General features: G+C 43.9%; 1 protein-coding gene across 13 annotated transcripts in view; it reads left to right on the top strand.

Annotated features, from left to right (window-relative positions):
* Positions 1-14,233, top strand: part of ZFP28 (ZFP28 zinc finger protein) — a 55,221-nt gene that overhangs the window by 6,092 nt on the left and 34,896 nt on the right. For 3 of the 13 annotated variants that reach the window (XR_003547552.1, XM_006166769.3, XM_027767590.1), the window contains exons 2-5: positions 3,992-4,118; positions 4,439-4,534; positions 7,531-7,694; positions 10,313-10,427. Coding sequence is in view for 10 of the 13 variants with exons in the window: in XM_006166769.3 (XP_006166831.1) it covers positions 3,992-4,118; positions 4,439-4,534; positions 7,531-7,694; positions 10,313-10,427 (502 nt within the window). In the remaining 3 variants the exon portion in view is untranslated. Of the gene's footprint in view, positions 1-3,357; positions 4,119-4,438; positions 4,535-6,468; positions 6,548-7,530; positions 7,695-10,312; positions 10,428-10,920; positions 11,017-12,968; positions 13,370-14,233 lie in introns of those variants that run through there. The other 10 variants (XM_006166772.3, XM_014583500.2, XM_027767588.1 and 7 more) reach the window with 9 other exon arrangements.

The following is a 14,233-nucleotide window of genomic DNA, read 5'->3' as shown; positions in this document are numbered from 1 at the left end:
TTCAAAGCACACTACAATTACAGAAACCCTCTTCCTACGAAATGATAAGAAAGAACTAACACAAACTTGATTTACTTAGCCAGGGTCCAGCTGCAGTGGACATGCTGCTAAGACACTGTGCTCCATAGCTGTGACCACATGGGATACCCAGGTTCAATTCTCTGTCCAACCTAAAGGCTGGATGTGATGTTGTGTGTGTGTAATCCCAGTGACTCGGAGGACTTGAGGCAGGAAGATTGTAACCTGGAGAGAGACTTTAAACACACAAACAAAAAAATTCAGCCAGCAAATGAGTTTGTCTGCCTAGATGCCTCAGCTTACTGTTGTTGAGAGCTACCACCATTTGTTTCAGACTGGCTTGCTCAAGCAGGCACATTATTGTGATTTTGCTCCAGGTCATTAAGCATTTCTTGATGCTTTCTTGCAGTATTAGGTGGTTTACAGTATATGGGGCCTTTCAGTTTTGTTTTTGTTTTGCTTCTTTTGAGAGAGAGATTTTTGCTATAGGTGCATATGGTTGCTGGAGGGACACAGACACAGAAAGCAAGGAATCACCCTGACCCACGGGGGGATGGCCATGTCGCGGTCTCTTCCCGTCCACTCTCCTCTCAGAATTTCGGGCATGCGTGCACATAGGCCCAGTGTTAGTTTTAAGCCACTGGGTCTGGGACTCAGATCACAGTCGACTATGTGGGAGTCTAACCATGTAGCCATTATGCCATCTGTTGGTCCTGGAGTCTTTCAGTTTTAAGCTTGGGAGATTTCTCTATCAAGAATTACACTCAGTGGGACCAGTGGTTAGCATAATGGCTATGTTGCTGGACTCCCACATAGTTGACCGCGGTTCGAGTCCCAGACCCGGTGGCTTAAACTCATGCCGGGTGCGTGTGCATGCATGCCCAGGATCCTGAGAGGAGAATGGAGGAGAAGGGATTGTGGTGTGGCCATCCCCCCGGGGGGGGTGATTTCTCGCTTTTTGTCTCTCTGTCTGTCTGGTGAGCACACGCGCCCTATAGCAATAAATAAATAAATAAACAAATCTCTCCCCCCCCAAAAGAAAAGAAAATAAAAAAGAATTACACTCAGATTGAACTGGCAAAAAGATTAAGGTTACTACAGAAGAGGTCATCATGCCTGGTAGAGCGAGAGAGAGAGGAGGGCCTTGAGTTAGAACGTTTCTTGGGGTCCAGAAATGAGTTTCTTTTGGAGAGGTTTTTGCTATAGGGCGTGTGTGTTCACCAGAGAGACAGAGACAGACAGACAGAAAGCGAGAAATCACGCCCAGGGGGGATGGCCACACCACAATCCCTTCTCCTCCATTCTCCTCTCGGGATCTTGGGCACGCACACACACGTGCCTGATGTGAGTTTAAGCCACTGGGTCCAGGACTCGAACTATGGTTGACTACGTAGGAGCCCAGCAACATAACCATTACGCCAACTGCTGATCCCAGATGAGTTCCTTTTGACAGGTTGAGTTGGTTTACCTGAATGGAGCATGAGGCTAAGCAAGGGACTTCTATTAATCAAGTTCACCAGGCTCCAAGCAGAGGTGAGGTGGTCAGGAGTTCAGGTATGGGGCCATATCTGTGCAAAATACAAAAATGGGAACTGATGGACACTGCCCCCAAATATTGTCAAGGGGACAATCCAGGGATGACAGCAACACGATGGGAGGCAGCATTAGTACAGGTGAGGGTTGAGACTGTCAGCGTCATAGCCCACATTCCTTTAGCACATACATCGTGCCCTGCGTGCTGTGTATGTGGTATCTTGGTATGTGGTTGATTTTTCCATTTTCCAGTGGCAGAACTGAGGTCGCTGGGTTCAGTCACTAACTGAGGTTTCGGAGTTGGTGGCCTTTGGGGTAGTCCAACTGTTTTGCTTGTTGATTTGAGTGTATGCGTTGGAATTCCCACAGCTCTGATTACTTAAATCTGCCTTCTATCAGGCATAACTCCCAAGATTGGGGTTTGAAGGACGTAAGTGTTCCAGACAGTGGACTGTGTGGACACATGCAGATGTCCGCCAGCAGCGCACAAGCAGGAGAATTCTGCTCAGGCCAAGCACATTCGTCAGCATGTTCACAGTACCTCCCGACACTCCCGGGCTTCTCTGACATGGCCCCTTGGTTCTTTAATGAATTTTATTAATTAAAAACATTATAGTTTTTCATTCTTACTACAGAAAGAGAGAGAGAGATATGTACATGTACATGCGTAAATGTGCACCACACAGTTACCGTTGACAGAATCTCACCCTCCTGCGATCCTCTGGGAGCCATCCAGGATCACAGGTGCACTTGGCATGTGCAGATTGGCTCAGGACCCAAACCTGGGCCTCCTCTGTGGCTGAGGTATCACGTCACAGTGTCACCTGTTCCACTGCAACTGGGCCTGTATGTTCGTCTTTTTTATTTTGTTTTTCATATTGTCAGAGGTTGCGTGTGCTTGTCAGAGAAAGAGGGAGAGAGAAAACACCCCTCCAGTGGGGCCTGGTCACACCACAAGTCCTTTCTTCCATTTCTCCCTCCTTGCCGGAGGGCACATGTACTGGACAGAGAGACAGAGAAAGAGAAGGTGAGAGAGCACTCCCCAGTGGAGCGTGGTCATGCTGCCATTCCTTCTCTATTTCTCCATCCTTTTGGAATTTTAGGCATGCATGTACATGTGCCCAGCATGTTTTTCAAGCTGCCAGGGCTGGGGTTTGAATCAGTTGACCATATCGGAGTCTGCTACTTTAACCACTAGACTGTGGGACTATCCCTCCTATCAGCAGTTTGGACATTCATGCACACATACCCAAGCATGTTTTTCAAGCTGCTAAGTCAGCCATGTGGAGTCCAGTTCCCAAGGCACAGGGCTTAACCACTGTACCCTGGGGCCGGGTCCTGTGTGTGTTTTAGTGAACATCTGGTGAACACTAAAGGCAAAGGTAGAGACCCTTGCACCTCATTTAGGGGGTTAGCCATGTTCACCCTTCCCATTTCTGTGCTGCTCTAGGCTGCTCAGATATCCCCGCAGTGAACAAAGTTCTGGGCCTGTTGTGTGTAGAACAATTTAGTCTTCATTAGTTATTATTAATGAATTGTTTTCAGGTACTGTTCTTTTCTGGAGAGGTTTTTTGCCATAGCATGCATGCGCTTGCCAGAAAGACAGAGACAGAGAGATAGAAGGTGAGAAATCACCCCCCGGGAGGATGGCCACACCACAATCCCTTCTCTTCCATTCTCCTCTTAGGATCTTGGGCACGCACGCACACGCGTGTGGCATGAGTTTAAGCCACCAGGTCCGGGACTCAAACCATGGTCGGCTCTCTGGGAGTCTAGTGACATAGCCTTTACACCAACTGTTGGTCCCAGATACTGTTCTTTTCTGGGCCAGCTGTTACCTCCACAAAACTGCAGGGTCTCCTAGGGCAGGGGCTGTCTCTTTTTTTTTTTTTTTCACTTTTTGCTGGAGATTATGATAGAATGTGTCCAGTTGTCCAATAATTAACTAGATTTCCAAATCATTGAGTATGAGATCTCTTACCTGAGATGAAGACAAAGTAATCCTTGGACACCATCATAGTCAGCTTGGGCTGTTGTAAGAAATTCTGGGTGCCTCATAAACAACAGAAAGTCCTTTTCTTACAGCTCTGGGAGCTGGATGTCTGAGACCAAGGTGCTGTAGGTTTGGTCTCTCCTTGGCTCGCGGAGGGCCGTCCTCTCCCGATGGCCCCGTGTGGCTTTTTCACTGTGCACGCACATCTCTGATGTCTCTTCCTCTTCTCACGAGGACACCGGTCAGACTGCAGTGGGGTCTCTTCGCATGACCTCATTCACCTCGAACCACCTCTGTAGTGCTTCACATTCCTTCACATTCAGAAGTGTTGGGGGTTAGGACTTGAACACAGGAATTCAGGGAGGGACACCTTTTATCCTGTAACAATCTCTCAGTCACGTGGGGCGTGAGCACTGGGTTAGCAAGAACGTGGTTATGTCATTTCAGGGCTTGGTGACATTTGGGGATGTGGCTGTAGATTTTTCCCAGGAGGAGTGGGAGTGGCTGAGCCCCATTCAGAGGCATCTGTACAGGAAGGTGATGTTGGAGAACTACAGGAACCTGGCATCACTGGGTAAGGCTGTTCCCTGCCCCTTCTCCCTCCTGTCCCTCCTCCTTTTCTTTAAATTATTGTCATTGATTAATTAATTAAGTTAGTTATTTTTGGAAGTTGACCAGGGAGAGACAATGAGAGAGAAGGAAAGTGAGAAAGCAAGCTGCCAGGTCTGAGACTCGAACCGTGGTCGGCCATGTGGGAGTCCAGCCGCCTTAACCACCACGCCACCTGCGGGCCCTATCCCTCCTGTCCCTTCTTCCCTCAAACCCTGGAGGCTACCTGTCTAGTCTGGACAGATCCACAGCATGACTGCCTCATGTTTCTTTTTACACATCTAGGACTTTGTGTCTCTAAGCCTGACATGATCTCCTCTTTGGAGCAAGGAAGGGAGCCCTGGATGTTGAAGAAAATGATGACGAGAGGCCGGGGCTCAGGTGAGTGGTGCAGCCATGCCAGTCACAGCGTGGCCGCCTCAGACACCTGTTGTCTTCAGCAGACTTTTCCTAAGCCTCCGGGCCTGGAGGGGAAAGTTGAGACCTCTTCAGTGGGGCCTCCCCGCTTTTGCATTCTGCCCTGTGTCTTCTCTCCAGCTTTGCTCCTCTTCCTCTAAGATAACTTACTTCCCTCTTCCCAGACCCCATTGTTTCCTAGCTCCTCCTCTTCATCTCTCAGACTGATGGAAATCATGTCTATTTCTTAAAACATCTTTTGTGATTTTTGAAGTCATGTGTACTGTATTGTCTTGATTAAATGACTGCTTTTCTGGACTTACCTTTTTAATTAAATTTTTTTTTAAGAATTATTTTATTTTGGGACTGGCAGGTGGTGTGGTCGCTGGACTCCCACATGGCTGACTGTAGTTGGAGTCCCGGACCTGGTGGCTTGCTTTCTCTCTTCTTCTCTCTTTGTCCCTCTCTAGTCAAATTAAAATAAATAAATAAGTTAAATAAAATAATTACTTTTTTAAAAGGAATTATTTAAGTTTATTTATTATTATTGTTTTAATGTTTCCAGAAAGAGAGAGAGAGAAGGAAGGTGAGGAAGGAAGGGTCAGCTATGTGGGAGTCCAGCACCCTTAACCACCATGCCACCTGCTGGCCCCTAACCTTTTTTATTTTTAAAAATATTTATTTATTTATTTCCATTTGTCGTTGTTATTATGTTTTTATTTGACCAGACAGAGGCACAGAGAGAGAAAGGAAAAGTGAGAAAGCAAGCTGCCAGGTCTGAGACTCAAACCGCAGTCCGCCATGTAGGAAACCAACACCTTTAACCACCACACTACCTGCCAGCCTCCAAGGCCTCTTATCTTTTAATTTGAACAAGGCGATTGAGTGCTGCTTGGTGAGAGAAGCTCAAACCATTAGAGAATAAACCATCCTATAAGGGAGATGAGGCATGTCTCTATGTAACTCAAATGAACTAGAAACTATTGTTGTGTGCTAAATGTAAATGGGGACATAAGAGGAAGAGAAAGATCGTTCCCGTTTTAAGCTAGGGAAACAAGGGATGAAGCTAGAGCCTTGAACAGAAACGTTAGAACTAGAAGAAAGGGGGGCCGGCAGATGGTGTGGTTGGTTAAAGGTGCTGGACTCCCACTTGGCCTGCCATGGTTCGAATCCTAGACCTGGTGACTTCCTTTCTCACTTCCCTCTTTCTCTCTCTGGTCAAATTGGAAAGTAATAATAATAATAATAATAATTAAAAAAAGGTTTAAATAGGGGACCAGTAGGTTGTGTGGTGGTTGAGGCATTGAACACTCCCACATGGCCTACCCATAGTTCAAGTCTCGGACCTGGTAGCTTGCTTGCTCACTTGCCCCCTCTCTCCCTGACTCTCTCTGGTCAAATTAAAAAATAAATGAGCGAGGGACCAGCAGATGGCATAATGGCTAAGTCACTGGACTCCCATGTAGTCAACCACGGTTTGAGTCCCGCACCCAATGGCTTAAACTCATGCCGGGCACATGTGCGTGCGTGCCCAAGATCCTGAAAGGAGACTGGAGGAGAAGAGATTGCGGTGTGGCTATCCCTCCTGGGGGATGATTTCTCGCTTTCTTTCTCTCTGTCTCTGTCTTTCTGGCAAGTGCATGCACCCTATAGCAAAAAGCTCTCCAAAAAAATTAAAAATATAAATAAATGAGCAAATAAATAAAATTAAGTAAATAATTATTTTTTTAAAGCTAAAATAATTCTTAAAAAGAAAAAAAGAACTAGAAGAAAGGAACTGGTAGATTAGGACATTAGTTTGGTTTGGGCTGGAAAAGATTTGGAGTCCAAGTGAACTTAGTCAGACAGGGTATGCAGTTGGGCTATTGGCTCTCAGAAGAAAAGAACACTGATTCAGATTTGATGGGATATTCTTTCAGATATTGTGGTGATGTTTACACTATTTGGAAATGCAGAGATTTCAACCACAGCATTATTTCTGGAACAGCAGATTATCAAGTAAGAGAAGGAATCTTGGGACAGATGGTGGTACAGTGGTAATGCAACTGGACCTACAGGGAAAGGTCCTGGTTTCGCCTTCTGGGACCTGCCTGAGCGCACCAGATATGTGCGAGCATAACCATGATCTGGGATGGCTCGTGGTACAGAGACCCCACTAGGGGTCTCTTTCTCCTCTCTCTCTGTCTCATGGGAGAAATAAATATATTTTAAAAAAAAAAGGAGAAGAAATTAGAATCATAGATTACTTTCGGAAATTTTATTATTAAAATAGGAAATGATAATTTCTGAAGAATTGGGAATTTTATTATACTTCAAAGGAAAAGTTTGTATTAACAAAACAGGACAGGTTGCTCATGGTTCTATCAACTTGCATGGGTCATTACATTGTGTAGGAGAACAAAAATAACATTTTTGTGAAAGTTTTCAACTTACCATCACACTAAATTACATTCTTTGGACTAGTTATTTTGAAATGGAGCTGTTTTGTTCTCCTATAGATCCTTCATCTCTCGTTGAGGCTCTAGTTAATCATGAAGACTTGTATTTTTATAAGTAGGATGTGGACTTTTATTAGCATTGAACAAAAAACGAGGCATGCAGAACTAGAGGTGGACTTTTTGTGACATAAAATAGAGAAAGTCAAAGGGAGTTTTATTTCATAAAGCTGAAAATAAAGGATCATATAGCAGTTTTCTGCTGTAGCCTCTGCTGCTGTTTATATTGATAACATGTTCATCTTAGATTTTAATCTTGCGAGCTCTCTGATCTTTTGATTTTCAGTGTTCTACCAAAAACATAGTGTGTACTACTCGTTCAGCATTTATGTGGGAGAGTTTGTGCTGTATCCTTAGCCACACGAATGTAGGGACGTAAGGCTGATCAAATAGAGTAGGTCAGGTAAAAAAGCTTCCAGAACAATAGGATTTTTTCATTTACTTGAGCACATGATAAAAGAGATTCACTTCTCTAATATCTTTCAGACTTGAAGGCCATGCAGGAGACCAAGGAGGTACCTCCAAAGAAGGACCTCTGTGAAGAAAAGTTATCCCAGGCAGTGATCACAGAGAAACTGACAAACTGTAGTCTGGAGTACTCCTTATTAGGGGAAAACTGGGATTACGATGCTCTGCTTGAGACACAGCCGGTAAGTAAGGAGATTCAGGCAAGAGAAAATATCCCTCATACAGAAGACCTTGAGGAAAGAGACCATGACTGCAGTGACTGTGGGAGACAGTCCCACCTGAATACAGTACTTGTTATAGATGATGTCCCCAGAAGAAAGTCCATGACCTTGATGCCACAAGAAAAGTGGGGTGAGTGGGACCAGCATGTGGTTAATGCACTGGATCCCACATAGCCTACTCTGCAGTTTGAGTCCCAGACCCGGCAGCCTGCAAAACACACTGGGCATGCTTATGCACATGTGTGCCCAAAATTCCAAGAGGAGAAAGGAGGAGAAGGAATTGTGACGTGGCCATCTCCTCTGGGGAGTCATTTCTCAAATTCCTTTCTTCTGTCTCTCTCTAGTGAGGGCATATACCCTGTAGCAAAAATCTGAAAAAAACAAAAACAAAAACAAAAACAAAACAAAACAAAAAACCAAAAAAAAACCTGGGGTGGGGGACAGAGAACTGAGTTGTGATTAATTATAAACAAATCTGTTTAGCTTAAAATGTTTGACTTGTGTAATGAGTGTGAGAAGACTTTTAGAAGGATCTTGACCTATCTTTACCATCAAAGATTTCACTCAGGAGAAAAACTCTGGGTATTTGTTTGTTTATTTGTTTATTAATTAAGAATGATTGGGTTTGGGCCAGCAGGTGGCAGAGAGTTTAAGGCACTGAACTTCCACATAGTTGGCTGTAAGTTCAAGTCCTGGACCCAAATCCTGAAAAGAAAGGGACAGAGAAGGGCTGTGGCATGGCCGTTACCCCTGGGGGGTGAGTTCTTGCTTTCTCCCTGTCTCCCCTGAGCACACATGCCCTGTAGCAAAAATCTTTTTTTTTTTAAAAAAAAGGTTGGAAAAGTTATGACATATTTTTCTACACAAAAACATGTTATGACTTTTCTAACAACCCAATATTTATTGAATTTTATTTATTATTATTTCTTAATTGACTATAGGACACATGTGCTTACCAGAGACAGAGAAAGAGAAGAAAAAAGTGAGAAAGCAAGCCTCCAGGTCCAGGACTTGAACTGCAGTTGGCCATGTGGGAGTCCAGTACCTCAATCACCATGCCACTTGCTGGCCCCTCTGAGTATTAATTGAATAATGAGTATTGAATCTAGGAAAGCTTTCAGTCAGCATTTAAAAACTTATACCCAGGGCCAGCAGGTGGTGTGTTGGTTGGGGGCGCTGGACTCACACATGGCCAACCACGGTTCAAGTCCCATTTCTCACTTGCCCTCCCGCTCTCTTTCTCACTCTGCCCCTCTATGGTCAAATTTAAATAAATAAATACATAAATAAATAAAGTTAAATAAAATAATAATTAAAAAAAAATTATACCCTAGGGGCCGGTAGGTGCCATGGTGATTAAGGGCATTGGACTCCCCCATGGCCGACTATAGTTTGAGTTCTGGACCTGGCGGCTTGCTTTCTCACTCACTCACTCTCCCTCATGGGTGAAATTAAAAAAAAAAAAAAAGTAAATAAATAAATAAATCTTTAAAAAAAAATTTATACTGTGGGGACCAGCAGATGGTGTGGTTGCTTTGCTGGACTCCCATGTAGTCAGCCATGGTTCGAGTCCCAGACCTGGTGGCTTCCAACTCACACAGGCTTTTGTACGTGCATGCCCAAAATCCTAAGAGGAGAATGGAGGGAAAGGTATTGCAGTGTGGCCATCCCCCTTTGGGGGTGATTTCTTGCTTTCTGTCTCTCTATCTCCCTCACACACCTTACAGCAAAAATCTCTCTCTCAAAAAAAAAAGATTTTTGCTGTAGGACACACATGCTCACCAGACAGAGAGTGACAGACAGAGAGATACAAAGTGAGAAATCACCCCCAGAGGGGATGGCCACACTGCAATCCCTCTTCCTCCAGTCTTCTCTCGAAATTTGGGCACACATGTTCATGCATCCAGAGGGAGTTTTAAAGCTGTCGGGTCCAGAATTTGAACTGCAGTCAACTATTGGGAGTCCAGTGACATAACCGTTATGCCACCTGGTGGTCGCAAAAATCTCTCTTAAAAACAAAACAAAACAAAACAAAACAAACTATTTATACTCTGTATAAGTTCATTCTCCTCTAAAAAACTATAATTTCTACTCAGCAGAAACTAATCATCTCATTTTTCTCATTTTCCCCAAACATAATGGTATAACCAAGCCCAGTCATTATGGGGCATGGGGACTAGCACTTGGCATAATAAATATGTCACTGGACTCCCATGTAGTCGACCGCAGTTCGAGTCCCGGACCTGGTGGCTTAAATTCATGCCGGGCACATGTACATGCGTGCCCAAGATCCCAAAAGGGGAATGGAAGAGAAGGGATTGCGGTGTGGCCATCCCCCCCGGGGGTGATTTCTCATTTTCTGTCTCTCTGTCTTTATGGCGAACGCACGTGCCCTATAGCAAAAAATACCTCATAAAAAAAAAAAAAAGACAACATTATGGGACATGGATTATTCCAAACCTAAGTTACATGTCTTCAGACAGAATGCCCCCTTCACAGAGTATGGATACAGCTCACCCACCAGGATTACACAGACTCGCAAGTATGATGTGGTCAGGAATGCGTTTGTGTCATTTCAGGGCTTGGTAGCCATCACAAATATGGCCGTCAGCTTCTCCCAGCAGCTAGACCCTGCCCAGAGGATTTTCCGAAAGAACGTGATGTGGAAGAAGCACGATGACCTGGGATCTGTAGGTAAGAATGGTGCTCTCCTAGTTTTGCGTTTATCTTCAGGAGACCCCTTCGCAGACCTCAGTCTGAATTATAGAAGAGGGCGGGTAGGCCTCGTGAAGTGCTGGGCTGAACTTCTGCTCCCAGTTCCTAAGATTGACCCTTTGTGGGGCTGAACCTTGGTTGGCATTACTCTGGAAGAATCATCTTTGGTATCTTCCAGCTCTTCTTCACTTATTCTCTGTTTTTCCTATAATAACAACTTTCTCTCAAACAAAGGAACTGGTTCCTCCATTTAGAAATCTTTAGGGGCTGGCAGGTGGCATGGAGGTTAAGATGCTGAACTCTCACATGGCTGGCTGCAGTTCAAGTCCTGGACCTGGCAGCTTGCTTTCTCACTTCCCCTCTGTCTCTTTGGTCAAATTATAATAATAATAATAATAGCAAGTAAAATTAAATAAATAATTTTAAAAAATCTTAAGCATATAATGAAACCTGTCTCTTTTCACTTAAACAGGATCTTATGTTTCTAAGCCAGATTTAGTCTCTCTACTAGAGCAAGGGAAGGAGGCCTGGATGGTGGAAACAGAACAGACTAGAGGCCTATTCTCAGGTGAGCCTGGTGTGGAAAAGCCATTGCAGATTTGAGAGTGTGGCTTTATCCTTTCTTATTTATTTATTTTATTTTTTGGAGAGGTTTTTGCTATAGGGCGTGTGTGCTTGCCAGAAAGAGAGAGAGAGAGACAGAAAGTGAGAAATCACACCTCGGGGGGATGGCCATACTGCAATCTCTTCTGCTCCATTTGCCTTGTGGGATCTTGGGCACACACGCACACATGCCTGGCGTGAGTTTAAACCACCAGGTCTGGACTCGAACCACGGTCAACAACATAGCCATTATGCCAACTGCTCTTCCCAAGTGTGGCTTGATCAAAGAGGCTAGATCCTCACTGATGCACCGTAGAAAACTTTGTCAAGTCCATTAGGTCTGGAGAGAAAATTGAACTTTGAGACTTCCAAATTATTCTTTCCTTTTTTTTTTTTTTTAATTTAACACTTTTTTTAAGGAAAAAAACAGGTAATTGGAAAGTCAGAAATGTATGTATGTATTTATTTATTAATTATTACTCATCTTCAATTTGACCACAGAGAGACAGAAAGAGAGAAAGCAAGTTGCCAGGTCCAGGTCCTAAACCATGATCAGCCATGTGGGAATCCAGCACCTTAACTGCTGTGCCACCTGTTGCCCCTCTTTCCTCCTCTTTTCTCTCTTTAATGATAACTAATTTCTCCTTTTTTTTCTTCTTTCCTTACCCATTCGTACTATATTAGCTTCTCAGTCTATGAGTGAATTTTTCCTGACCCTCGTGTACTTAAAAAAAAAAATTATAGACCACAGATTAGTTTATTTTTAACACCCATCATGCTATGAATTCATAGGGAATAGGTTCCAGTAGCTCAGGCTCCTTTCCATTGGTTCTCACAAAGTGTGCTTCTCTGGGTGGAGCAGGCTGGCACTTCAGTTGAACCCGGGTTTCTTTCTCTTTGGCTTTCTTCTTTGTGTAGTCATTTTCCTTCACACGTTTTAGGAGGCTATCTCTGATTTTATAATGCTTAATTATGTTCAATACGCACATTAATTCTCTTGGTGAGAATCTTACCCTTAACTTGTTTGTTCACAACAATGCTAACTGCATGCTGGGTAACATTGTAGACTCTTCCAGTTTTTCCATGGTAACATCTGTGGGGCATTCCTTTTTGAATAGTACCCATTCCCTTGATGTCTACAATGTCAGCTTTCTTGTAGATTCGCATATATGTTGCCAAAGGAACCACTCCATGTTTTCTAAAAGGCCTAGAGAACATATATTGAATGACTTTCCTCTTCCCCTTGGTGTTCGTCATTTTAGTTAATTATTAGAAGATGGTGGTTCCAGCCAAAAGGCACCCTCGTGTACTTTGGAGCTGTCTTCAAAAAGTTTACTTTTCTGGGAACCAGCAGTTAGCGTAATGGCTATGTCGCTGGATTCCCACGTAGTCAACCACGGTTCGCATACCGGACCCGGTGGCTTAAAACTCACGCCGGGCGCGTGTGCGTGCGTGCCCAAGATCCCAAGAATGGAGGAGAAAGGATTGCGGCATGGCCATCCTCCCTGGGGGGTGATTTCTCGCTTTCTGTCTCTATGTCTCTGTCTGTCTGGCGAGCGCACGTGACCTATAGCAAAAATCTCTCAAAAAAAAAAAAAAAAGAAAAAGTTTACTTTTCTGGGGACCAGTGGATGGTGTAATGGTTACATCACCGGACTCCCACAGTTGATTGCAGTTTGAGTTCCACACCCAGCAGCTTAAAACTCACGCTCGCACATGTACGTGTATGCCCAAAATCCCTAGAGGAGGATGGAGGGGAAGAGAATGCAGCATGCGGCCACGTGCCTGGGAGGTGATTTCTTGCTTTTTGTCTCTGTGTCTGGCGAGTGCAAGGGCCCATAGCAAAAATCTCTCTAAAAAAAGTTTACTCTCCTGTGATGAAACGGTCTATTTGATTATTCTGTATCCATCCTGTAGGAACCATGACGTGGTGTGAGTGAGGCACCGTGCTTGGTATTGTCAGGTAATTGGATAAAGGGAGCACTTCAATGTATATGTGAACCATTGAAGAATTACTCTGTGGAGATGAGGCATGGGTGTAGATAACTTGCATGAAGTAGAGCTTGTGAAATTTTGAATAGGGCATTACAGAGACAAGGAGTTGTTCCCAAAGGTTCCTACATTTCAGTGCTACGTGTATGGAAGTAATATTGTAAGAAAAGGGAAGTAGAGGATCTCTTCCTTTTGATGCACGGGGGAGGAAAATAAATTACCTTAGAAAGAAGTGGTTAGAGGGGCCAGCAGATGGCATAGTGGTTAAGATGCTGAACTCCCATGTGGTCCACTGTGGTTCGTGTCCTAGACCTGGCTGCTTGAGACTCACGCTGGGCATGTGTGCGTGTGTGCCCAACATCCCAAGAGGAGAATGGAGGAGAGGGGATTATAGTGTGACCACCCTCCCAGTGGAGTGACTAATTGCTTTCTGTCTCTCCAGCGAGCACATGCACCCTATAGCAAAAATCTCTCTCAAAGGCAAAGAAAATAAAGGTTAGAGAAAATGTGATTCTATCACCTGTTTGGAAAAAGAATAGGAAACCATACCTTGGGCCAGCAGGTGGTGTGGTTGAGGCTGACTGTGGTTTGACTGATGGCTTGTTTTCTCACTTTCCTTGTCTGTCTCTCTCTCTGGTGAGCACACATATCTGTAGCAAATTTTTTAAAAGTGAAAATAATGATACATAAAACTAAATAATTTTAAAACAAGAAAATCATGACCCATTAGCACAATACATTTTATTGTGACTACTTTAGGCCCTTTTGAGTCATGGTAAACATGTATTTTTCACATAGTAGAAATTATAGTGTATATTCAGTCATGTAGATTGATGTTTTTCATTTGCCCTCTGTGTTGACTATTGCTCATTTAGGTTACTTCACATTTTTTGATATTAAAGATACAGTAGGTATTATGTAAGTGAAAAGTCTATAGGTTTTGGAATTGCTGTATCACTGAATATGAGCATCCTAGGTTCTTTTTCAGTTTAGTTACTCACAGTGGCTAGATGTATGAGTTTCATTGCATCCTCAAAGTGCTGGGTTGTTTTTGTTTTAATTGCCAGAGGGCATATGAGCTCACCAGACAGAGAGAAAATACCCCACAATGCAGTGTGGTCATGCCACAATCCATTCTCCATTTCTCCATCCTGCCTCTACCCTTGGCACACATACACACGTGCCTGGTG

The sequence above is a fragment of the Tupaia chinensis genome, unplaced genomic scaffold, assembly GCF_000334495.1.
Source record: "Tupaia chinensis unplaced genomic scaffold, TupChi_1.0 Scaffold144336_1, whole genome shotgun sequence".
NCBI lineage: Eukaryota > Metazoa > Chordata > Mammalia > Scandentia > Tupaiidae > Tupaia > Tupaia belangeri.
The sequence above is the reverse complement of the archived record's forward strand: the minus strand, read 5'-3'. Positions and strand labels throughout refer to the sequence as shown.